Source organism: Phascolarctos cinereus, unplaced genomic scaffold (assembly GCF_003287225.1).
Source record: "Phascolarctos cinereus isolate Bilbo 61053 unplaced genomic scaffold, phaCin_HiC Scaffold_3;HRSCAF=262, whole genome shotgun sequence".
In the NCBI taxonomy this organism is placed as follows: domain Eukaryota; kingdom Metazoa; phylum Chordata; class Mammalia; order Diprotodontia; family Phascolarctidae; genus Phascolarctos; species Phascolarctos cinereus.
The window spans coordinates 143357162-143384519 of NW_027555736.1; the positions used below are offsets into that span (position 1 = coordinate 143357162).

A 27358-nucleotide genomic window follows, 5' to 3' on the forward strand; every position below is an offset into this window, starting at 1 on the left:
GGGTTAAGTGACTTGCCCAGGGTCACACAGCTAGTAAGTGTCAAGTGTTTGGTCTGAGGCCGGATTTGAACTCAGGTCCTCCTGACTCCAGGGCCAGTGCTCTATCCACTGTGAAACCTAGCTGCCCCCACTTGCTTGTTTTTAGCTACATTCATTGCTTCTACTTTTAGGAATTGGCTCCTGGGTTAACACCAACTTCTTGGATCATAAGTAAACAAATCAGCAGAACTAACATTTTAGAAATAACTTCTGAGAGTTGACATTCAGATTATCATTCAGAAATTCAATAAACATTGAAATGACAGGGCAGTTTTATTATAAGAATCATCTGCGTTTTATTTCTATTTTTACAGAGTAATGATTGAAGCCTGATTTGTCTGTGTACAGTAGGGATAGTTGATCTGCCAAAGGACAGAATTCTGGTGTCAGAATGGGCATCTGAAAAGTAGTCACCGGTCTTATCCACGGTAACTAGAAAATATTCTTCTGTACGATCACCAACTGTGATAAAACCTGAGAATGTTACATACATTAACACAATAGGTACTACCTTATAATTAAGTCTTGCTTGGGAAATGGTCTTTTAAAAGGTGATTGGAGGTACAAATTGTCCAAGTAATAAACAAAAGGGCATTCTATTTAACAAAGAGTTAAACAAATGCATCAAATGATTACAATTTGGTGGCTAAAGCTGCTAATCAGGCTCAATGACGCACTGTTCGACAATTTCCCGTAAGTTGGGGTTCTCCATGGCAGCTGCTACTCTCTCCTTGTCATTGATTTGTTTATTTACTGCAAAATACAAAGAATAAAGTTAACAGATAATAACGCAACAAGTTGAGGCAATCAACATGGTTTACACCCAGGAAATCAGAGTACTTACCTATCTGGGCATTTATAACAAACCCTGACTTCAGTAACTTTACCACATCATGTAATTGCTACAGACAGCCTTCTTGGTGGGCTAGTTAAGGTTGAATTACTCCTTTTCTTTCTTTATTGTTTTGCTTTAGACAACCAATCAATCCGTAAGCATTTATAAAGCACCTACTATGTGCTGGGTACTAAACTAGGTCCTGTGGCTATTCCAAAACACCCATGATTTCACTGGTTCAGGAGTTTAATTAATCGTTTTCCTATCACTGATTGGATTTCATGGATTTGTGGTAAAAGTGAATCTTTTGGAAAATGAAGTGTAACCCCATCCAGCTAAATGTGCACACTACAGCCCCAAAAGCAGGACTAAGCGGAAAGAACGATGGACAGCAGACCTGGGTTCAAATACTGGCTTCAACACTCAGTGGCTGTGTGGACCATCAAAAAATTGCTTAACCTTTTGAAACCTAGCTTCCCCTCCTGCAAAATGGAGATACAACTTGCCTTATTTATTTAATAAGGCTATTGTAAAGAAATTCATTTGCAAACCTTAAAATTATATTAATGCAGATTATTATTCTTACTACCCCAAACATGTTGTTTAAAAAAGGCACATTCCATTGTATTCTAGGCCTGGGTCACATGGATGCACATCACTACAGTACTGTTATCAGACTGCTCAATTATTAAAAAAAAAAAATTTTTTTAAACCAGCCTGAATGGACTCAGGATCACCTGAGCTCTAACAAGGCCTCCTCATTTTTCTAATAAAAGGGAAGGAACCACCTCACGCCGGCATCAGCGCTTCACAGTTTACAAAGTCCTTTCACATATGTTATTACTGAATTTAAGTCTCACAACAACCCTGTGAGAAAACTGAGACTCAGAGATACTAAGTGATTTTCCCAGGGTCTCACAGTGCATGACAGACCCCACTTATTAATCCCAGGACCCTGGATCCCAAGTTCAGCTCTCTCTCCATTAATGTCACATGGCTCCTATCCACCACAGAATTACTCAAAATTCAATTCAATCTCGGACTAGGCTTGGTCACTCTCTAAATCACCGTGGATAAAATCCCAACTTCAAAATGCCTTGGGTTTCTCCACCAGTGAGAGAGTACCTAATGTATGCCTCATTATTTCATGCACATGACTATCTAGTAAATATATGCTGGCTAATTATATGATTCAATATTCAATACAAAAGACTAAAAATGTCCATTTTTATAATGTTTCAGAACCACTTACTATCTTCTTCCGTGGAATGGGTTCCTTCAGAAATGTAGATTTCCAACTAGAGATAAAAAAAAATTAAACACAAACATTAAAGCATTTAGAGACAACATGGTTAGGTAGAGCAAGTGACAGGCTAAGAATCTGGGGATCTGAGTTCTAGTTATACAAATAAAGAATTGTGCAGCTTTGGGTTAAACTTGAACCCTCAGTACCACAATTCTTTTCTGGACATTACTGATTTTAAAAAAAACAGCCAGCTTTTCAAACAGCCATCAAGAATGATTTATTAAATTAACACAAATTCTTTGGCAAATAACAAGGCAGACTGCACATGATAAACAAAAGGAATTTCTAACATGCAGAAAACCTGAGTATCTATTATTTACTTCTTGCTGAACACCGAGAATGACTATATGTATACATGCTTTTGGCCTGAGACAGAACCACAGCACCAAAGAATATTAGTGTTGGAAAGGGCCACAGGGAACAAATCTCTAGTTCAAGCTCTTCCTTCCATAGGGGTTACAAGCACCTAAATGCCTTTACTGATGCAACACTTGCCTTATCTCATCTGTGAGCATGGTGCAACAGATGTCATGCCTTCACTAAATGATTGATAAAAGTGCAAACTCCTCTGACTCACAGGTCACCCACATGACTGGGCAAACCAAGCTACCTATCATCAGTGGTGGAGAAGTAAACAAGGCCTGGCAACATGAATGCCATTTAGAATGGTTGGTCAAAAATGTTCTTCCTTACCTTATGTTTGAAAGGTAAACACCTCTGAAGTTTTACTCGTAAGCAAAGCCCTGCAAAAAATAGAGAAAGGAATGATATTGATAAGCTTTGAACAAAGCAGCCAGTGGTGACTCTGTGACAGCAGTTATTGTCATATGTCCCACCATTCTTATGTGACAGTGGCTGTCCCCTGGAGGAATGAAAGGAGGCATGCTGTGTGCAAACCACTGGTAGTGATTAATCCCAAACTGCTTAACAAATTAAGGACCACATAAGTTTGAGACAAACAAGTACAGTTTCCATGTGCTACAGAAAATCTCAAGAAATCTGTCAAATCTGGTGTTCTCTATCACTACAGAGGACAAATTCAGAATTAATGCCTTCTCTATTGGATGTCCTTAAGGCAAATGTTTAAAAGTAAAATAGTACTCAAGATTTATCTAATAAATCTGGCCTTACATTTTCTAACCATATAAGGTCACTCGATCAAACAACTTTTACTAAACTGCTCAAACCATGAACAGAGATTTTCAGGTTGCAGAAATTTAAAGTAGGTGACAGTGACATGTATGCAGACTGTGGGTAAAAAGGCTACACATTATAGGTATCTGAAAGACTCAGTAGACAGACTGCTGAACTTCTAGTCAGGAAACTAGCTGTGTGACCCTGGGCAAATCACTTAAACTCTGTCAACCTCAGTTTCCTCATCTGTAAAATAAGGTAATAATAGCCCCTATCTCATAGGGTTGCTGTAAACATCAAATGAGATAATACAATGAGATAAAGCACCTTAAGGAGTTGTATAAATGTGAACTTAATATACTAGCAAAGATGACTTGTAAATGAGAAGTGACGTCAAAGATATCAAGAGACCGGGACTAGAAAAGGAAGTGGGGAGGCACTTAGTGAAAATGAAAGTGTGGATTAGAGGTGGGCAGCCCACAGTATTCATAACATGCTAAAGGAGCCAGAAAACAAAAGCCTCCAGTGCATTGGGAAGGTCCTTTATGAAGGAATTCTTTTTTTAAATCCATAAATAAGAATCACACAGGATGAGAAGGTATAAAAGAGAGGTAAGCTACACCACTGAATAGAATCCCCACAAAATCTTCAATCCAACAAAGGATCAACAGTGATATAACACCAATTCTACTTTCCCAGCCTTGTTTCTCAGAGAAATTCATACACCCTTGTATTCAATAGGTGGTAGTGTCAGGGTATTGTTAACCTGATAGGAAAACTTTCAGGGTTCAAACAAGCAAGAAATTACCAGGACAACTCCACTTTGTCCTCATTCTAGGCGTATTCCCTTTATAGTATCGTGAAATCAATGTGTGTTTGGTCTAAGTATCATTAGCTACACTCCCAGAATCATTTAAAAAGAAATGGGAAAACGAGAAGTCAAGGAGCACAGACCAACTCAGCAGGAAAATATGACTTGAAAAGCGATGTACATGATTAGTCTTAAAGAAGATCTATAAAAGCTGTTCTTTCTCCTATGTGCCCTTTCCCAAATTAGTTATCCTCAGACGATATATTCTAATCACAAACAGCACCTGATTTCAACTGCAGTATTTCTTGTTCAGAATGTGATGAAGTTATCTTCCAACCCAAATGAATCTGTCCCTACCTTTGTTTGGTCATTTCAAATCAGTTCAACTATGGTGAATGCCTCCCTGGACAGCTCCCTCTCCAGAATTACTCACTCCAGTGACTACAAGTGGGCGATAACGTCTACTTCCAAGTACCAAGAGCCAATCTAGCACGCTAGCCATTTTAAGATAATATTCACAGCATCATATTTCAACAATAACCATATTACCCCACACTAAGACCCTTGAAGTAAAATTCAAGGACTTTACAAAAATAGTCAGTGATTAAAGGTGTGTTGAAAGTGCCAAGAAGTGTCAGAATCTGAAATATCACCTCCTTCCAGATGGCTGGTTTAGATGGGATTTTATCCAACCTGTGGTTTAGTGGCCTAGAGAAAGGTTTCTGATGGCTCTCACTACTCCCTTTCTCCCTTCCTCTTCCTCAGTCTCACTTCCCTTGTCTGCTGCATATTTTGGATATAAATGATGATGAGAAGGAAGAGTGAAATTACAACTGTAAGGGGAACAAGAATAAAATATTAACTTGGAAAGTGCTTCTACAGACTATGTGGTCTTACCAAAACTGGACCCAAAGGTACTTGTGACCCACTCAACTATCTCCAAACTGCAATGTGGCCTGCAGAACTACACCAGAGATCACTCATTTGGGTCAATGTATGTGATAATCTAGCCATCCATACAATTCAGACTTACCACTTTTCAACATCCTGATATGTACTCACACAACTGGGTAAATCAGGGAGTTACTGCTCACACCCCAACAGAGGAGAATATATCTCAGCCTACAGCTTTTCCAAACTGAAGACTGACAACAGAGGTTACTCAAAACATAACATTTAGTGCTGAAAGGGTCTTCTTAGATCACCTGGTTTAACTCCATTTTACAGAAGGGAAAACTGAGACCCAGAAAGGACAGATGATTTAGGAACAAAGGAACATTTGGAGCTGGAAGGGACATCTGGTTCACACTCCCTCTTCCCCTCTCAATTTTACAGAGAGAAAAGTGAAGCCCAGAAAAGGGAAGAAAGTTGCCTAAGGTCAAATGATTAGCAAGTAGCAGAACTGGTATTCCAACTGAGGTCTTCAGTGTCTAAACCCAGTACTGTTCTGATTATATCACTTCCCTGCCAGATCTAACCCATCTCTTAGCTAACACAGGGTTAAGAATTTATTTAATAGTCACTCTCTTGACACCCCTCCCTCCCAATACTAGAGATTTCCTCTGGCAGTCTTAGCTATTCCACCAGTATCTACTCACTTAAATGCTATATTTTTTTTTCCTCTCATTGCTTCCCTTCTTAAAAATTGAAGTGCTTACATAACACCAGAGATACTATTAGATAACAATGAAAACACTGGTAAGCAGCTAGATAACACATAGCTCAAAATTTCTCTTTCTTTCCTTTTTGCTTCTCATTCTACAAACCTTTCTAATGAAACTAGAGGTGATGGACTCAAGTTGCAGAAAGACAAACATTTTTGAATACAATCGATGTGAGAATTTGTTTTGCTTATCCATGCATATTTTTTACAAAGGTTTTATCTTTCTTTTTTCTCAAAGTCAGGGTAGGGGGTAGAGAAGGGCAACGAAAAAGAGAGAGGGGAGCTAGGGATGGAGTTGTCAAAAGCAGAAAGAAAAAGAAAAAAAGAGGATTATGGAAAGATGTTTTTTCCTTTTTTTTTTCCTTTTAGTGAGGCAACTGGGGTTAAGTGAATTGCCTAGAGTCACACAGCTAGTGAGTGTTACATGACTGTGGCTGGATTTGAACTGAGGTCCTCCTGACTCCAGGGCCAGTGCTCTATCCACTTTGCCACCTACCTGTCCCCACGGAAAGATATTTTTTAATGCTTAGAAGAGAACAGAAGGAAAGCCCAAAAGAACCACAGACAAACAGGATAGCATTTTAAATAACACATAGGATTTATTATATAATTTTTTAAAAAGCAAGTAGTACATAAGAGACAAGCAAATTCATGTATTACCCACACTCTCAGTTCCACTATGCATACGTAAATGCTCATTTTAGTTGCTATTTGTTAAGTTCAGAATAAAAAGAACTTTTTTTTTAAACTATAGAATAACATCCTATGGAATAATAAGCAAGGGTGCTTTAGAGGGCTCTTGATTTTGAACAGCTAAGAACAGCTAATTATAAAACCAGCGTAATTAAATCTATTTAATTTTCTGTTCAAGTTCTATTTAAAGTGTTTAATAGTAATTAAGCAATAGCTTTCTTTAAAGTTTCGGTGACAGTTTATAAACATGACAGGTGCTAAGGACTATCACTAAGGGATACCAGCAAGTCAGGGTTGATAAGTAAACACCCACATTGTATGTTGAGTTAAGATATAAACCAGAGGGAGGGACAAGGCAAGAAGCTGACCCTTGAGTCCAGGAGCACAAGCTCTGACAAGTTCCACCAAGCCTGAAAGGCCCTGGAGATGCCCTGTAAGGCTGCTGTCCAATGACTGGCCTTGCTAATGGAGGAAGAGGGTCATTACCAGAAAGGGAGGCCACTAGGTGATTTTTTTTTTTTTAGTCACAGAAACTTCCAAAAAATCTATTAAGGTGAGGAGAGACTGTAATTTGTGTAGATGGAGGAAACATTTACACCAATGGAAATTATAAATCCCTGAAGTCAGGAGATCATTTTAAAAAGCTGAGAAAGAAAAAAGCATAAGCCTAGAAGCATCTCCTAGCCTTGGTAAGAAAAAGGCTCCTAACATTTCTGGAAGAGAGAAAAAGAATGCAAGAGAGATGTAAGCAAAGACATAAGTAAAATAAAAAATGTTTTCATTATGGAGGAATTACCTTAGAAAGAAGCAAACCATTGAAGGGACTAGTTCCTCCTTACTCCTGCAACCCATGCCTCTCTTAATGCTGCCCAAGACCAAATTAGTTTTTGTTTTGTTTTGAAAGGGAGCAAGTTTATTCTTGCTATCTTTAGTTTGAACATCACCTCTATTTTCCAATATACTCTTCCCATCTCCTTCCTTATAATAAAGACAAAAAAAAGAGGAAAAAAATAGCTCAGTTGGTTCTGCTTACTTTACTCTGCCTCAGTCCACAGAAGTCTTCCCATGATTCTCCATTCTTCCTATTCATCATTTCTTAGGGACCGGTAACATCCCATTACATTCACATACTGAAATCAACGGTCATCATTACCCTTCCTAGCTGCCACATTACACACTGCTGGCTCAGGCTGAGCTTGTGATCCACTAACCTCCCCCAACTCAGATCCTTTGCAGAAGAGCTGCCATTAAAACATACTGTCCACATCCTCTACTTGTGAAGTTTAGCTAGGAACCCAAAAGTAAGGCTTAACATTTCTCTCTATTGAACTTCACAGGATTAGTTTCAGTCTGGATTTCAGACTAGATTTTCTAGTCCATCAGGATTTTTTAAGACACTGATTTTGTCATTCAGAGTGTTGGCCACCCCTCCTAGCTTTGTGTTATCTGCATAGCTAATGAGCATTATCCAAGACTGACAAAAAATGTTAAACAGCACAGGGCCAAGCACGAATATCTGGAAGAGTCTACTCAAAGACTCCTGCCTGGCTGACACTGAACTACCGAGAACTGCTCTGAATTCAGCCATTCAACCTGTTCTGAATCCGACTCACCGTATGATCACCTCCACATCTCTCCATCTTTTCCACTAGAATAGCATGAGATCTATTATGAGAAGCTTTGTAAACTATTTCTCCAGCAATACCCTCACCTATAAGCTCAGTAACCGTATCAAAAAAGGAAATAACATTAGTCTCTCATAACCTATTCTTGATGAAGTCGTTATAAACATAATTTCTTTTTCTTGATATTCATTAACCATCCCTTTAATGATTCATGCTAGAATTTTCCTAGGAATTGAAGTCCAGCTCACTGGCCTATATCTTGTGGATTCTGTTCTCTTTCCTTTTTTTTGAAAATCAGGACATTAAATGCTATCCACCTCTGGAGAGAGAACTAATGAACTCTGAGTACAGATTGAAGCATACTTTTTTTTTTAACTTTATTTTTCTTGGGATTTTTTTTGTGCGTTCCTTTGCAACAAGGCTAATATGGAAATATGTTATGCATGATTTCACATGTATAATCAATATCATACTGCTTGTCTTTTCAAGGGATGAGAAGGGAAACAATATGGAACTATTTTTTTTAAATGAAATGTCAAAATTTTTATATGTACTTGGAAAATATTTAATGAAATAAAAATATATTTTAAAAAAGAAACTTAAGCTATTTGCTCTTCTCCAATCTTGTGATATCTCTCCCATTTTCCATGACCTTCCAAAAATCACTATCAGTGATTTAGCTATTATACCCCACTGGTCCTTTCAGGGACAGGTAACTTGAATTTATCAAAGGCAATTACATGCTCTATTACTATTTCCTTAATTATTTTGGGTGTTAACTCCCTATTAACTATCTCTGTTCTATTATTTCAAGTCATGGACCATTCTCTTTAGCAGAAAAATCAGAACAGAAATAAGAAATGACCAGCTTAGTCAGCTCTCTGCTAAGGGTTTTCATTAGCCCATCTACTCTCTAAGCAGAAGTCCTTCCTCTGCTTTGATTCTCCTCTTTCTCTCCAAATAGCTTTTAAAAAAATACTTTTTTGTTGTCCTCATATTTTCTTGACATCCTCTCAACTCATTCTGTGCTTTAGTAGTCCCAAGTCTATTTTTGCAGGACTGTGCCATGTTTACTTATATTCATCCTGCATCTTCTGTACATCTTAAAAATATAATTTGGTCAGTGGGCTCCCTGTGCATATCTAAGAGCATCTTTAAACTTTTTTTTCCTTCTTTCACAATGAAATTGCCTCCCCTTGTGTCTTCAGAATTTCATCCTTAAGAGCTTTCTATCTCACCTGGGCTCACTTCCTCTGTAGAATTTATTTCATGGGAATCCTGCCTATATTTCCTATGCCCTTTCTGAAATCCACTCTTTCAAAATCTACGGTCATGGGATCACAGATTTAGAACCACAAAGGATGTCAGAAATCATCTAGCCCAAACAGTTAATAAGTAGTATAGAGATGATTTCAAACCCAGGTCTTGTGACTTCAAATTCAGTGCTTTTTAAATTTATTATTATTACTTTTTTTTTTATTTTTACGCAATTGGAGTTAAGTGACTTGCCCAGGGTCACACAGGTAGTAAATGTCAAGTGTTTGGTCTGAGTCCAGATTTGAACTCAGGTCCTCCTGATTTCAGGGCCGGTGCTCTATCCACTGCGCCACCTAGCTGCCCCAAATACAGTGCTCTTGACATTACACTAAGATCTTTCAATGCTGTGACAAAGATGATACCTTAAATCAAGTATCCTTAGCATAAGGCAAAGGACAAGGGCCAATCAACAGAGCCAAAATAGATTCAGAGTAAGTTTGGTGATTAAAAGGAGCCTAAAACTGCTTTTATTAATTTGGAACAGGTATAAAAGAAGAAAATAACTAAGAATAACCACTAAATAGACAGTGGAGAAAATTCCTAATTGGATCTTGGAGTGTGGTTGCTTTAAAAGTTTGTTTGAAAAATATGTACTATGATATTTATTTAAGTTTAGTTGTATTAATCAAGAGATTTATTTTTAATACAAAACATAGAAATCCATGATTATAAAATCTGTGGCAGCTCAAGCAGACAGCTACCACCTGAGTTTTGGGAAGAGTACATTCCTTATAGTTTAGATCATATCACTTGGCAACCAGTTAGCAGGATACCTAACTTATAGGGGCAGTTATTTTTGAAAAATAGATGAATTCCTTCTGGAAGCTAAATTTGCAAAATTACAATTATGAATGACAATTTTGTCGTAATGAACAAAAAGATGACCATTTGAACATTACTGAACATGCATTCTGCACAGAGTAAACAGCTCAGAAGAGACGGTATATTTTCATAAAACTTGCTACACAATCTCATTAATAGCTAATCTTAAACAATGAAATACAGTCTTGCAAGTGGAAAACATACCACAATAACACGATTCGCCCACTCATTTCTGTCCACAAATGCTCTGTGAAATGTAACTGTTTGCTGATAAGATGTAAACATATATAAGCCACAGTGAGAGAGGACAAGAGAGGGACAGTGGTAGCAACAGTAGTGGGCTCTATAAGAGAAAAAGACCCTTATGTCTCCACTCCAATATTCAGAAGGGTGGCAGGGTGGCAGAGCCATCTCCATTTATGTGTCACTGAGTTTCCTGAGCCCAGAGGCAGGGGGAGTATTGGCAAGGCTGTTCTGGTGCCTGTTTAACTCAGTTAAAGTTTAAAGGACTGTGAAGGACTGTAAGCTTACCAATAAGAGTGGCCAGAGAGCAATGAGGTACTGTGGGTGTGAACCTGATAATAACCAGATAATCTTCTTCATGTATCTCCTTAACTTCCACACAACTTTCTGTTACCACTTCCAGTTCTTCTAAAGTATTAGGCTTCTCTGGGTCCCGGATGGTTCGAATTAAATCTGAAAAATGTATCACAGAAAGTGTGTCACATACTGACAGAAATACTCTAAACAAGTAACAGTTTTTTAGTCCCTGTACTGTTTTCTTCCCTGCTCTCTTAAGCAACCAATGTAATAACTAACCAGGTTTCTGACACACACTTTCATTGCTAATTTCTTTTTAAAAGAATGTTTTTTGCTAGCTTTTTTTAAGTAACATTGTTTTCTTGGGCTATTAAATCACGGCCAGTTTTGGGGATCTTAAATTTCAGAAGGTCTTTCATCTTTAGGTTGAAAATGAAAAAGATACACTGGTAAGAGGAAGTATTGTTGCTGAGTTCCAGTCGTTTCAGACTCTTCATGACCCTATTTGGGGTTTTCTTGGCAAAGATACTGCAGTGCTTTGCCATTTATTTCTCCAGCTCATTTTACAGATGAAGAAACTGAGGCAAACAGGGTGAAGTGACTTGCCCAGGGTGACAATAAGGCCAGATTTGAACTCATGAAGATGAATCATCTTGACTTCAGGCCCACCGCTCTATCCACTGTGCAACCTTGCTGCCCAAAAGGAAATATGCAATGCTAAGAATGGCCAGATAGTTCAAATTTAAAGGAAAGATCACTTTTAGCTGATGAAAAATTAAGATTTGATATTCAGATTTGGAATCCATAGGATCACAGATTAGAGCTGGAGGGGACCTCTCAAAGGTCATCTAATTCAATATCTTCGTTTTACAAATGAAGAAATTAAAGCTCAGAGAAAAGCAGCTTCCCCTCGGTCACAAAAACAGTAAGTGGCCAAGCTAGAACTCAAATGCAGGACCTCTGTCTCCAAATCCAGTGTTTTGCTACTGAACCAGGGTTTTTACTACACAGAACACTGTTACTAGCTACATAATCAAGAAATGAAGCCCCCAGTGTAATAAACAAGTGTGTCAAGACACTTTGCCTTGAGAGCTACTAATGAGAAGTTCTCTTCTTTGTAAAGATGACTAAGGATTTTGGTTCCAGGAACCACAACAGGTAAAGGTAATTTTGCCTTGTCCTACAAAAAAAGTGTTACATGGTGCTTGTTTTTTCCTGCCAATGCCAACAAACCAACTAATCAAAAATATTTATTAAGTATCTACTATGTGCCAGCTATTACATTAAGTGCTAGGGATCCAAGTATCTAGAATGAAACAATCTGTACTTGCAAGAAGCTTAATAGAGGAGACAACAAATACGTACATAAATATAAAGTGAATAAATATAAATGTAAACAAAATAGTTAAGTACAAGGTAGTTTGAGTAGAAAGGCACCAGCAGCTGGAGTGAATCAAGAAAGGTTTTATACAGAAAATGATGCTTAAAAGAAGAGGCAGAACTCCATGAGAGAGAGGTAAGGAGGGAGTACATCATAGACATGGGGGATAGCCAGTGCAAAGGCATGTGAGAGAGTATTATATATGAAGGAGAGTGGGAAGGCCAGCACGGGCAGATTACAGAGAATGGGAGGGAGAGTAAGGTCTAATGAGGCTAGAAAGGTAGGTTTGGGCCAAGTTATGTAGAGTTTTAAAAAATAAACAGAGGAATTTATATTTTATCTTAGAGGCAATAGGTAGAAAGCATTAACAATTTTTTCATAGAATTTGACAGAGAAAGGGAAAAAGAGACTGGAAAACAGCTTGAGAGGATGGTAGAGTCTGGTAAAGATTTTTAAGGAGATGAGTGATTATTGCTATGTGTGAAAGCAGTAGGGAAAGAACCAGGAGATAGGAAGATGAAAGATTTGAAAGAGTGGGGACTGTTGAGGATGGCTTCATATGCCTCTATACAAATGCACCAAAGTTTATGGGCTACAAGGTGAAATAAGGTTCCTAATGCAAGAAGGCAAATTTTACCTTTTTGAGACTTGGCAGAATATGGCTATGGAACAGTCTATTTTATTCAAAAGAACAAAATGCAAAAAATGGTGGAGGGGAAGAACTGTACATAAAGAAGTATGCTCACGTGAAAAAATCCAGAAACATGGTGGAAAGGATTTGGGTTAAGAACAATGGAGGGAGAAGAAAAGCATCATCATCATGAAAACATACCACTTGGATTCAGAGAGAGAGGAGAGAAGGAATTCAGGAAACAGATCACAAATCAAACATGGATAGGTGATATAGGGGCTTCATTTATTCAGACATCTGTCGGAGCTCATTCGCTGTCAAAAGTAGGATAGGGATAGAGACAGGGACAGTGACTGGACCTCTGAGTTCACTGATTCAGGGAGTCCTGCTGAGGAAGCTTCTTTTATCAATGTGAGTCAGCCTCTGTGCTGCAACTTAAGAGTCTTAGAGCCCTTACTATACATTCTTTACTTGTCATAATGATAATTTCACTATTCAGAAAGAAGGGGAAGTGTTTCAAGGGAAATATTTTGGAATCCATTCTGAGAAATAAGGAGAAACTGGTCACCGAAGCATAAATAGTAGGAACCGTGGGGGGAAATTACCACCTATGATATCGTTGCTCAATTGTTTCAGTCATGTCTGCCTCTTCATGACCCCATTTGGAATTTTCTTGACACTGGAGTGGTTTGCCATTTCCTTCTCCAGCTCATCTTATAGATGAGGAACTGAGGCAAACAGGGTTAAATGATTTGCCCAGGGTCACACAGCAAGTAAGGCCAGATCTGAACTCATGAAGAGGAGTCTTTCTTACTCCAGGCCCAGCACTCTATCTACTACACCACCTAGCCTCCCAGATGAGAGGAAAGCTAGGTATATTGTATGACAACTACATTACATTTTGGCAAAGAAGATCTCAAAGGACTTAGAAGAAAAGACAGCTAAGACCACCAGCCTAAAATTCTACAGAAATCAATCTTTCAAGACTGGAAACCCTCAAGAATGAAATTCTGAAGATGCAGAGAGAAAGGGAGAAAAGTCTAAAGAGACTAATGTAAATGTATAAGGAACTCAGCAACTAACTTGGGTCTTTAAAAAATAAGCATAGAACAGGAAAAGCAAGGACAGGTAATGGAGGATAAGTACAACAGTGTGACACAAACAGTGCAAGTATAGTATCAGGAGGACTAAAGTTCAGAATGAGCTGAGGCAGCAGAAAAACAGAGAAAAGGTGGATACCTATCAACTGCAGAATGGCTGCACAAAGTGGTACATTAAAAGATCAAGGTATTATTGCACCAAAAGAAGCAATGAATATGGAGGATTCAGAGAAGCCTGGGAAGCCTTGAATGAAGAAAAAATTATTAAAGTAAGCAAAACTAAAAGAACAATTTACAAAATTACTGCAGTAGTACAGAAGAACATAGTACTGAAAGATAGAACTCTGATCAGTGCAATGACCCAGCTTAACTCTAAAGAACTGACTGTCCTATCACCTTTCTCCTCTCATTACAGACTGTAATCACGGAATGAAGCATAGCATGGTCATCCATGGTCAATGTGTTGGTTCATTTTCCTTAAATATAATTATCTGTAATGACAGAGAATGGTGGGGAGGAGTCATTTAGAAGTGACATTAAGAGAATCAATAAAATATTTCTTAAAAGCTAAGGATGACCCCCCCCAAAAAAAAAGCCTCTGGGACAATTTTAAGGAGGAGATTAACAAAAAAAGATATGGGAAAGTTCAGGGTACTGAGAGAAGGTGGAGCTCCATAACTGTCAAAGGACTGGAAAAGGGCAAATGTTGTTCTAATTTTTTAAAAAGGGAAGAGAATGAAATATGCAAAACCATAGGACAGTAAGCATGACTTTGTTTCCTGGCCAGATTCTAGAATGTATTATTAGAAGGATTATTTGTGAGATTTAGAAAAGGAAACTTCAACCAACCTCATTTCCTTTTCTGACAGTCACCAGATTGGTAATTCAGAGGAATGCCAGTTTTATGAGTATAGAGCATACTTAGATTTTAGCAAGCATCTAATGCTGTCTTTGTGAAAAAGATCTCTAGAGAGCTGTGAGTTAGAAGACAGTAGAATTAAGAGCATTTAAAATGAGTTGAAAAAGTAAATCTAAAGAATAGTCATTAATAGATTGCTGTTACCTTAGACGAAGAATTAGATGACATACTTATCCAATTTGAGTATGAGATAAAACTGGAAGGGCTAGCTAATACACTAGTTAGGATTCAAAAATATCATGACAGGTTAATATCAGCCAAAACTAGTAACATGAAATTTAACAGAGATAAATGTAAAATCCCATACTTGGCTAAAAGCCAGTACCTGGTTTACAGTCTTGCTCATCCATACTGATGCCTCACAATAGACACATGGATGTCTCCTCAAATACCTTGTCATCCCAGTTCATCACAAGACTTTGATTTTCTCTACACCTCAGCTACAGAGAGACAAGGTCATATTCAAGGTCATACCACTACTTATAACTAACTATTCTAGCTCTTTGATCCATAACTCTGAAAGACCTCTGTCCTGTTATAACTTCTCATCCTTCAGTCTATACTGGCTCCTTCCCTGTTCCCAGGTTTTGTCCTGGACCCTCCTTTTCTTTTCTCCTACATTATTTTACTTGGTGATCTCATTAGCTCACATGGATCCAATGATCATTATGCTAATGATTCTCAGATCTACTACTATCCAGCCCTACTTTCTCTCCTAGCCTATAAACTGGGATTTCCAAATGTCTGTTAGATTCTTAAACTCAGCACATCCAAAACTGGGCTCATTAACTTTCCCCTAAAACCCTCCCCTCTTTCTAACTTATCTATTACTGTCAAGGACACCACCATATCCTTAGTACTCAGGCTTACGACCTTGTAACCTTAATTCCTTATTCTCCACACCCCCCATATCCAAGTCCTGTCATTTCTACCCTTGTAGATCTTTTACATATGCCCCCCCTTTTCTCCTCTGACATGTCACCACACTGATGCAGACCCTCATCACCTCACTCCTGATCTACTGCCATTGACCCTACTGGTTGGTCTTCCTGCCCCAAATCTTTCAATGCGCCAAGCCATCTTCCACTCAGCTGTCAAACTGATCTTAAAACACAGGTCTGACCTCATTCAATAAGCTCGTTAGCACCTGATTACCTTCAGGGTCAAATATAAAAACCCTTGTTTGGCTTTTAAAGCCCATTGTAACCTGGCTTCTTCTTACCTTTCCAGTTGTCTTACCCCTTACTCCCCTCCACATACTCTGTGATCCGATGACAATGTCCTCCTGGCTATTCCTGGCATAGGACATTTCTTCTCCAGACTCCAGGCATTTCCTCTGGCTCTACCCCATGCCTGGAATGCTCTCCCTCCTCATTTTTCCCTCCCGGCTTCCCCAATTTCCTTCAAGTCTCAACTAATGTCCCACCTACTGTAAGACAGTGACTTCCCTGAGACTATCCCTAACTTATCCTGTCTATATCTTGTTCCTACATAGTTAATAATAGCTAACATTTATATAGTACTTACTATGTCCCAATACCGTGCTAAACACTTTACAGTTATTATCTCATTTGATCCTCTACACCAACCCTGGAAGGTAGGTGCAATTATTTTACAAACAGGGAAACTGAAGCAAATAGAAGTTAAGTGACTTGCCCAGGGTCACACAGCTAGTGAGTGTCTGAGGTCAGGCTTGAACTCAGGTCTTGCTGACTCTAGGGCATGCTCTATCCACTAAGCCACCTCACTACTCCCTGTAAACACAGCTGTTTGTATGCTCTCTCCTTCATTAGACTATGAGCTCCTTTACGGTAGGGAGTGTTTCGGGGGGTTTTTGCCTTTCTTTGTATGCCCAACACTTAGCACCGTACTTCTCCCACAGTAGACAATAAATGCTTGTGGACCTACTATCCTTCTGCCCAATTGCTCTTAAACCTAGTCTTCACCCTCACCATGACTTCCAGGCCCTCTCCACTCCTCACCATTGTTTCCCAACAACCCTGCATTAGCCTTGATTCCCTCCCAATCACTGATCCTTTGACTGACCAAACCAGCCACACGCTGTTAGTTATTCTTGATCTCCTTACTCAATCACAAATTTCACCTTGCCGATAACACTCACCCCTGGTTTACCACTGCCCATTCCATCCCCCTTTCACTATTCCTAATCACTTGTTGCTGAACGCTGCTGGAGAATGTTATACAACAACACATCTGGGTTCACTACAATTTTGTTTTGTCTGGACCTGGGATTTCATTACTGTAGGAAACTCCCCATGTATAAACCTCCTGTGCCAACAAAGATCACCAGTTCACCTTAAATAGTTGCCTGGGACACTGACAGGTTTCAAACTAATCTCAACTGGATGATTATTATTGCCTCATTCTTCAATGGTCCTCCATCGTATTCTGCACAATGGCTGTTCTGAATCCTCTTCATCACTACTCTCTCCTCCCTCTGAACTACTGACCACTGCCTCTTCTTGCATTCGCTCTCTTTTCCCTTGGCTTCTGTGATATTGCTATCTCTTGGTTCTCCTCTTACCTGCCTGAATGCTCCTTCTCAGGTTCTTTTGCCAAGTCTTCATCCATATTCCAATCCCTATGTGGGTGTTTCTCAACATTCTGCCTCGTGCCCTTTTCTTTTCTCTCTCTACAACCTTCCTTTTGGTGATTTCATCAGCTCACATGGGTTCAATTATCCTCTCCATGAAGGTGATTTCAAAATCCATAAATCTAGCCCAAACCTCTCTCCCAATTCTAGTTTTGCATCACTAACCCTCCTCACTATCTATCTATCTAGTTCACATCACTAATCCATCTCAAATTCAAAATGTCCAAAAGAAAATTCCATCTTTCCTCAAAACCCTCTACTCCTACAAATGTCCTTTCTCCTGTTGAAGGCAGTACCATCTTTCCCTTTATTCAGGTTTAGTACCTTGGAAACATTCTGACTCTTCCCTCTCTCTCAAATCTTAAATTCGATCAACTGCCAAGTTCAGCTGATTTTATCTCCACAACTTCACTAAAATTCACCTCCTCTTTACTCAAATAGTCACTCCTCTGCCTCAGGCCCTTATCATCTCTTCCTTAGACTATTACAAATGCCTCATAATTGGGTCACCATCCCCTCTCCAACTTATCTTCCACCTGGCTGCCAAACTGCTGTTAATAAAACAAAGATCTTACCATGTAATTCCCCTACTCAAATCTCTTCAGTGGCTCCCTATTGTCTCTAAGACAAAATCTTCAGCCTGGCATTTAAAGCACTCTACAACATGACTTCCATCTACCTTTCCAAACTTATTTCTTATTACTTCCCTTCATAAACTTTTTGTTCCAAACTGACCTCCTCCTTGTTCTCTGTATCTGACATTCCACCTTCTGTCCCAGTGCCAGTTTGTTCTGTGGCTACATTCTAGCTATGTTTGGAATGCTTTCCTTCCTCTCTTCCACACTGAAGAATCCCTACTTTCCTTCCAATGTGCCATCTCCTACAGAACGATTTCCTGATCCTACCAGGTACTAATTCTCTCTTCCTCTTGAAATTCCTTTTACTTACTTTCCTGTATATAAGTGGCATCCCCTCTAGTAGAACGCCCTCCCTGAGGGCAGGGATTTTCATTTTTGTCTTTGTATTCCCAATGCCTAGCAGTGCCTTGCTTACAGAAAGTGGTTAGCAAGTGTCTGCTGAATGGAAAATCGGTTTCACAAGTCAGGGGAAGTTATGGCTAGACAAAGGATTATATGAAAAACATCTAGGGATTTTAATGGACTGCAATTCCATCCAGTCTTATAGTAGCCTCCCAAAAAGCTAATGTAGTCTCAGGCTGCATTAAGAAAACAAAAACATAGTAGCACTCTTCAAGTATCCAAAGCTCTGTCACTTGGAAGAGGAAGAGATTTGTTTACTTGGGCCCAAGGACAGAAGCAGGGGCAATGTATAGAGGACTAGGCCAAAAAGAAGAGAACTTGGGAGCAAGGGGATATGAGGAACAGAGATAGGAAAATCTCCTTAACATTAAATTTTTATCTGATTGGTAATATATATTTTAGTCTCAGTTTCAATACTATCTAGCTGTATGAATTTGGGCAAACCACTTGAACGCAGTATTAGTTTTCCCAGCAAGAGTCTTTCTCATTTTATCAACCAATCAGTTAATGTGTATCAGGTATCTCCTATGTGCCCAGGAGTTTTGTGCTATGGGGAATACAATGAAGAATTAGACACGGTCCCTGCTCTCATGAAACTTACCATTTACTTTGGAAAACAGCACATAAATGCATAAATACAAGTCACTATGTGTCCCAATGCTTTAGATAAGCATTAGAGGAGTTTAAGGAAGAAAAGAGTACTTCATGTGACAAAGATGATTTACAAAAGCATTCTAGAATGAAAAGTACTATTACCTTCAAGGGATTCCCAAATCACAAAACAGAGGGGGTTGGATCAGATGACTCCCCCATAACCCAACCCTTTCTCGGGTCCCTTCTAGCTTAAAATTTATAATTCTATAGTCACCTTTCATTATATTTTTCCCAGATCTAAGAAAGCACCTGTCTTCCTACCCTGACTTCCTCAGCCTGGTGGTTGAGCAATAGGATAATTTGTTTAGACCACTCTGTTAAGATCATTTCTCAATGACAATCATCTATAGTAGGAGTTTAAATAAGTAAGTCCTACTCTCAAGGAAAGTCCTCTCCTGCCCTCAACCTCCAGCGGTGCTTTCCAGCCTTCAGCTCCTGTAAGTCCACAATTTTTACCTAAGATAGAACAATATTATTTTCACTGAAGATGAAAGGAACCTGTTGGACTCACTCATATATCCCGAAAGGCTCCAACATATCAACTCTCACCAACATATCAACTCTCACCTAGGTCACTGACTCAAAGCTAGAAAGGTCTTTCAAGCTCATCTAGTCCACTCCTCTCATTTCAAAGATGAAGATACTAAGGGATAGGGAACTTAAGTGACTTACTTGTCCAAGGTCATTCATAATAAAGAATAGACTAGCACTTGAACTCCAAATCCAAGACTCTTTCTACTTACTGTACCATACTGCTTCCTTGCTTCCAGTCTCTTCTTTCTCTTACTTGCTAAAATAAGCTTCCGAAAGCACTGGTGTTGGGCCAGATCACTGACTTAAGAGCTGGAAGGGACTGCAAAAGTTTTTTGGTTCAGCCCCTTCATTTTGTAGGTGAAGAAATAAAGGCCCAAAGAGGTAAAGAACAATTACTAAGTTTCAGAGCCAGGATTTAAACCCAGGTCATATGACTCCAATCCCAATGCTCTTTTCACTGTACCCCAAATTGACTGGGTCTCTCTCCTGCCCAAAAAACTTAAATGGCTATTGTTTCCAGCATAAAGTACCAGCTCCTTGGACATTTAAGCCTAGCTACCTTTCTGGACCAATGCCTTTATTCTCTCCATGTTTCTCCATGTTTCTGCCAAAATGGCCTACTTTCTGCTCACAGGATTTGACAATCTATCTCATGCCACCCTTTAGAAACCTTAACTTCCTTCAAGATTCATCTCAGGTGCCACTTTCTAGCTTTTCCTATGGCTACTTCCCTCCAGCTGTTTGTTACCTGCTCAAATAATTATAAGTTATATGTTGTATTCACCTGCAGAATCCAGCTCATGGCAAAGACGGTTTATTATTTATGTTTTTGTATCCCTAATCCCTAAGCACATCCACCCTCCATTCAATAAATTCCGAGGGTTCCTTATCATCATTTGATCCCTAAGATAAAAAACAAATCTTCTATTTGGCATTCAAAGCCTCTCACAACATGTCCCCAAGTCCTACCTTTCCAGGCTTTGTACACTTTACAGTTCCTCACATAATCAGATCCAGAGACACTGGCCTCCTAGAGGTCTCTCAACATGCTCCACCCCCAGAGCCCTTGCATTTTCATTGGCTCTTCCTCATGCCTCCAGTTCTCTCTCTCCTTATCTTCACCTCCTGGCTTCCTTCAAGTTCCAGCTAAAACCTCCGGCCTTTCAAGAGAAGCTGTTCCTGAACCCCCTTAATGTCAGCGCCTTCCCTCTGCTGGTTATCTCCAGTTCATCCTGTTTGTGTATCTTGTTTTGCACATTTCCCCTATTCTGCACACTCTCCCCTATTACAAAGTGAGCACTTAGAGGGCAGAGAATAGTGTACTTTTTCTTCGTTTCCTTGTCGCTTAGCACAATACACGGCACACAGCATGCCCTTAATAAATGCTTATTGACTGACTGACAGTGCATTGCCCACAGCAGGAGCTTAAATGTTGTCTGAGTTAACTGAATGCAAGTAGTCAACTTCACCATAGATGAAGGAGACCCCCTCAGCTGTTGATTCTTCCAATAAAATGTCGCTGGGACCCTCAGTTCAATTTCAGTAGAGCGCATATCTGCAGACTGGAAAAGGGAATGGAGAATTAAATAGCATCTGGTTCTGAGGTTGGGTCTGGGCGGGGATGCGACTTGGGGACACATCCTTATCCCCTAAACATATACACTGCCACGGACAGGGCGAGTGGGAATGGATTTATCTGACCCTATCCCCCACCTCCGGACTGGAAGACCCGGACCCCAGCCTCCCCGCCCCGAGGTGCCAGATCCCGCAAAGAGCAGCCCCAGAGGAGGAGAGTTACCGTAAACCTCTAGCGCTTTCTCTTCCATGATCCGGGGCTGCCGGGCAGCTCCCCGCTCAGAGCGGCCCGAGAGCCACAGGACTCTGCTCAGCGCCCAGGAAAGCAGCCCGGACACTTGCTCCATCCTCCCGCTCCGCCATCCCTGGTGTCGGTCCCACCCGAGCCACCGTCTTCCCACCACCCCAGACGAGATATTTCAATTTCCTGGTCCCAAGGCGGTGAAGCGAGGAATCCTAAGGGTCGTGGGGAGGGGAGAATGGAGGTTCGGGCGCGCTAAGGACATAGGGAACAGTTCTATGGGGACTACAGATCCCAAAATGCTTTGCTTCATTTCAGCGGGGAACCGGGGAATGAGGGGGGGGTGTTCACATCCGGCGCTCGGCGTGTGGGGAAGCGCAAGGCCCTTCCGGAGAAGTAGGCTGAAGCGGTGTATTCTAGGATTTGTAGTTTCCACTCTGAAATGAACCTAGCTTTTCTCTACTCCGGTCACCAACTCTCAAATTCCACGATCTCGAGTGCCTACGCACCATTACCAGAGGTCGACTGTAGTGTAAAGGAGGACGTACGCTGTTTTCACTCTATTTCACGGATCCTGGGGACCTCACTCCCAAGGCAATAATGGGAGACAAGCATCCGTTGTGGAACTTTGAGAGAGCCCGCTGCCCTTTCTCTGAGAGCCATTTCCGGGAAACCCTTTTCTCACTTCCTGGCGGGGCCGGAAGTGGGTTTCCGTTGCTATGTTAACTAAATCTTTTGGGAGCCAGGCTAGCCAACTAGAGGGGGAAATTTACGAGCATCTCATTATCTTTGTCCTCCTCCCCAGGATCTTCTCTGCTACACTCTTCTGTATGGCCCTCACCGCTTCCTAAACGTTCTCAAGAATTGATTGCTTTTACCTGATAGGCAAAAATAAACAAAATGCCCCTTCCATCTCCCCCACTCTCAAACCCAGCATTTTAATTTATGCAGTCCTTGTAATCATCTTGACCATTGTTAGGGTGCTCTAGATAATTATGCAATTGGGAATATGTGAAACATTAAAAAAAAACAATTCAGCAAGTATTTACCAAGGGCCTACTATGTGGTAGGCAAAGACTAAAATGAAACAACCACTTGCCTTCAAGAAAGTGACATTCTACTGGATTTCCCCCCGATGATATTGCAACCTGCCTGTTATTTTTGCTTATTTGGATTGCAAGGCAAGTTGGAGCAATGTGTTAAATGCTACTGGATTTCCCATCTTGGTGCTTCAATCTGCTTCTTAATTTTGCTTATTTTGATCACAAGCAGATTATGCAAAGAGAATACTGGAGTATCTCTAATATGGGGAATTCAAAGAATAGATTAAGTGTAATAAAATTTGCTTTAGAACTATAATTTTCCTCCCATTCTTGGTACTCCAATTACACTTTAAAAAGAAAGATGTTTAAAGTAAATGTGATGTTTCATCCTGGAGCTATTCTAAGATGACCCTTTTAAGCAAAGATGAGATGATTATTAATTTTTATAGAGAACGATTAAGTACATATTAAAAGCCTACCATATGCTGAAAAGCATCATTTTTTAAAAAATCAGAATAATGGTAAAGAGCTGGCCTTGAAGCCAGGGGGGTGTGGGTTCAAGTCCTGCCTTTAACACATAATAGCTTTGTAACTCTGGCTCTAGATAAACTTTCTAAGACTAAGTTGTAGTTTTACACTGTTATGTTTTTCCTCATCTGGGAGTTCCCTTTCCCATTGAAATCACAGATTTCAATCTATTCTACAATCTATTCTAACTAGCATATGGGATAGGTGAAAATAAGTAACTAAGTAAGAAGCTGGGGCAGCTCTGTTATTAGAACAAAACAAACATCTACTGAATGCCTATTAAGTGCCAGGCATTGTGCCAAATGCACTACACATGTTATTTGATCCTCACACTAACACAGCAAGGTAGGTGCTATTATCACCCCCACTTTACAGATGAGGAAATTTAAGTGATTTCCCCAGAGTCAGAGAGCTGGTGAATGAAGTCTTATTTGAACTCAGGTCTATCCTGACTTCAAGCCCATCGAGCAATCCACTGTGCTACTGAGCTGCCTCCATTAACTAGTGTCAATTAATACCCTTAGGACTCAGTTTCCTGCCCTATAAATCAGGGCAGTTAGATTAGATGAGATGTTTTCCAGGATCCCATCCATTTCTGAAAATATAAGCCCTCATGGAGCTTAGAGCTTATCGACACGACTTCATAAAGGTCTTCAACAGTTTTGGTTCCCTTTTCCTCTTCCCCTACCTTTTTCTTGTGAACAACTTTCAGTGACATCATGCCCCCCCCAACTCCCCTGATACTTCTATTCCCAGCTATGGGGGTGTTTCTGCCTCTCTACAAAGCTCTGTCCTTCTCGGTAGTCTTAACAGTGTGAGCAACCCTACTGAGCCTCTGAGTCAAATCCCATCTTTTATGAGAAGCTTTCCCCATCTCCTCTTAATTCTAGTTCCTTCCGTCTGTTAATTATTTCCTATTTATCCTGTATATAGTTTGTTTGTACATTTCTGTTTGCATGTCACCTCCATTTTGCTGTGAACTTCTTGTGGGCAGGAATTATCTTTTGCCTGTGTATCCTCAACACAGGGCAGCTAGGTGGCAAAGTGGTTAGAGCCTTGGGCTTGGAATCAGGAAGACTCATCTACAGGAGCCCAGATCCTGCCTCAGACGGTAGCTAAGCATGTCACTTAACCCTGGTTTGCCTCAGTTCCTCATCTGTAAAATGAGCTGGAGAAGTAAACAGCAAAGCTTTCTAGTACCTTTGCCAAGAAGATTCCAAATGAGGTACTGAAGAGTGGGACAGGACTCAACCACCCACCACCAATTCTCAACACAGTTCCTGGCACTTAGTAGGTGCTTCCCTCTGTTAATCATTTCCCATTTATCCTGTATATAGCTTGTTTGTACATATTTGTTGTATGTTGTCTCCCCCGTTAGATTTTGAGCTCCTTGAGGGCAGGGACAGTTTTTTGCCTCTTTTTGGATCCCCAGCACAGTAACTGGCATACAGTAGGGGCTAAATACATGTTTATTGACTCGAAAGAGTCGTAGCCCCGGAGTCCCGCCACTTCCTTACTCGTGACTCTGACCTCCCCACCCGCGCTGAGGACATTCGTCTCCCGCCCAAGGTCCTGGGTCGGCGCCCCGAGCTCCCGAGGCTGCAGGCCCCGCCCCCGGTGGTTAAGCCCCGCCTCGGGCTGGCCCCGCCCCCGCCCCGGGCTCCTCCCTACCCGCCCGCCCGCCCCTCTGCCGAGGCTCGGCGGTTCATCCCGGGGTCTTCGCCTCGCTCTCGCTCTCCCTCCCCTTCGGAGCGAGGGATCGCAGCTGCTCCCGGGGCTTCCTTCATAAAGTTGTTGTTGCGGCTTCCGCCGCCGGTGCAGGAAGATGGCGTCGGGGCGGCGGCGGCGGCGGCGGCGGCGGCTGTAGTGCCTCGGAGCGGCTCCCTCCACCCTTCCCGATCCCGGAGCCCCCTGGGCCCGAGGGGGCGGCCGGCGGAGGCGGCTCGGAGCTCGAGGCCGGGGACAGCGACGCCGAGGGCGAGGACATCTTCACGGGAGCCGCCGTGAGTCCCGGGGCCCGCGGGGCCTGGCTCTCGTCTCCGGGGCTGAGGCGGGGGAGGGGTCGGGGTCGGGCGGAGGGAGCCCGGAGGCGAGATCCCCAGAAGTCCGGCCCCGCCGCTCCGGGAAACGGGGTCTGCGAACCCTGCGGACTTTGAGGGAAGGCGCTGGGTGCTTCCGGGGGGGCCGCAGCTTTGTAGGGGTTGTCCGAAGTTCCGTCTGTCTCGGGGGGCGGGAAAGGCCGGCCTGAGCCGTCGCAGGAGCCCCAGCCAGTTATCTCCCTCGGGCCGGGGCTTTTTAATTCTTTTTAAAAATAGTGTGGGGGAGGGGTACGGAGAAGCCGGGTTTTTACTTTGGACGGGACTGGATCTTTGTTTTACGAGGGATTCTCGGAGTGGAAACCCCCCTACCCATACTATGTGCCATTTAGAGAATTGCCCAGAGTCCTGAAAGGCGATGTCTGAGGGTCAGTCAACAAGCATTGATGAGCCGCTTGCTAGGTACCACTCGACAGTCTTAGAGATTGCCTAGAGTTCTGGGAGGTGAAGTCTGACAGTCAGTCAACAAGCATTTATTTTATTTTATGTTATGTTATGTTATGTTATTTTATTTTTTGGAACAACCATTTATTAATGGGAGAAGACAACACATAAAGGGATCTGAAAAGAGGAAGGGGAAGGTACCCCAGCAGGAACTGGAGAATGAGGGATGGTCTGGGGCCCTTCCCCAAATTGAAGGTTCTGGGAACGCCAGTGGGAAAAGGGGCCAGCAGGAGTTGAGTATCCGGACAGCTGAGGCACAGTAGCTAGGTCTGCAGAATGCCCAGAGAACTGACAGGTTCAGTGACTTACCCAGGGTCCTACGGCCAGTGTGTGTCAGATATGGGACTGGAACCCAAGCTCTTCTGGCTTTGAAGCTTGTCCTCTATCCATTAGGTCAGGCTGTCTCTGCAATATTACTTACTGATGTTTGTAGGTGAAGGAGCCCTGTTTTAAGCTGCCGTTTATGCATTACTCAAGTAGTGAGACTTGAAACGTGATGTGTGGCGATCAGTCGGAACACTTGGAACAGAAATGGGGTTGGTAGGTTGGAATGGTTTGATGTTCCATAGTAGACTGTCAACTCCCTGAAACCAGCCTCTGTGTCTTGGTATTTTATTCCTCATAGTACCTAACACAATGCTTTATACACATAAGGTGCTTAATAAGTAAGTTCTTGTTGGATGAATGGATATAAATTATTGAAATATGTGTTAGAAAAAGTCTCAGCCTTATCTTTTGTTCATTTCTGGTCAGGCTTGTAATCAGTATAAATGCACCTAATAACAATATTTGGAGCCTTCCCAGTATTTAATAACCTGGAAGTTAGATTTCCTGAAACAGATGCACCCATCAATAATATTTTTCTTTCTGATTTTTAAACTTGCCCTGCATGCAAGTTTTAAAGACTCAGTTATTATCTTTATTTTTATTCTCCCAGAGACATGTGGGAAAGGAGAACTTTCCAAAAGCAGTGTATTAATGGTTTGAAGTATTGTATGCTTGAAAAATTGAGGCAGTCTGGCACTAAGCAGATGGAAATTAACTAGTTATCATTTTCCATATTCTTCTCCAAAAGTACCCTGTATCTGGAGGAAACCTCTAGATTGATCCTGTAATCTACTGAACAGTCTCCAGGGACCAAACTAGACCACTTGACAGAGGCACCAAAGCGACATGTTAGCGATGTTTCTTGACAGATGGTAACAATCCTTGGGCTAATCTCAGACTAAAACTGGGGGCGTTGTGATGACCTTATTTTACCACAGAAAGCTTAACTAAATTTATTTAGAACTTTGATTCAGGGGAAATGAGTTGCTAAGGTAACTAAAACGCCACCTACCAGTCATTTTCAGAGCTTTCTACTTCAGTCTTAATTTGTATGAAGCCACTATTTATTTCTCTGTCTTCTGGTTTCCTTCAAGTGCCAACTACAATTTCACTTTCTACAGGAAATCTCTGCCAACCCCTTTTAATTCCAGTGCCTCCCCTTCCCTCTGCTAATTATTTCCTATTTAACCTGTCTATAGCTTGTTTGTATAAGCAGGTTGCCTCCAGCACTCCCCCTCTCCCCCCATTAGAATATGAACTCTTTTGGGGAAGGAAACTGTCTTTTGCTCTTTTTGAATCCTCAGGACTTAGCACAATGCCTGATAGGCACACAGTAGCCACTTAATGTTTACTGACTGAATGACACTACCCTATCCTAACTATTTGATCTATGGAAAGCCAGTTGGTACAAATAGCACCCATGTGAATACAAGAGATCCTGGTACC

The 27358-nt window shown here is 41.2% G+C and overlaps 2 protein-coding genes across 2 annotated transcripts in view; one reads left to right on the plus strand and one right to left on the minus strand.

Annotated features, from left to right (window-relative positions):
• Positions 1 to 293: 293 nt before the first annotated feature.
• On the minus strand, positions 294 to 21753 carry CIAO2A (cytosolic iron-sulfur assembly component 2A). Its single transcript, XM_020983842.2, has 5 exons — positions 21457 to 21753; positions 10777 to 10941; positions 2874 to 2923; positions 2127 to 2172; positions 294 to 792 (listed from the first exon to the last, which is right to left on the minus strand). The coding sequence occupies exons 1-5, from the start codon at positions 21578 to 21580 to the stop codon at positions 695 to 697; spliced, it is 483 nt and encodes a 160-aa protein (XP_020839501.1). The 5' UTR covers positions 21581 to 21753; the 3' UTR covers positions 294 to 694.
• A 321-nt stretch (positions 21754 to 22074) lies between these two features.
• The window catches only part of SNX1 (sorting nexin 1), a 59867-nt gene continuing 54583 nt past the window's right edge, over positions 22075 to 27358 (plus strand). The window contains exons 1-2 of the mRNA XM_020983684.2: positions 22075 to 22177; positions 24672 to 25048. Of these exons, the coding sequence (XP_020839343.1) occupies positions 22075 to 22177; positions 24672 to 25048 (480 nt within the window). The remainder of the gene's footprint in view (positions 22178 to 24671; positions 25049 to 27358) is intronic.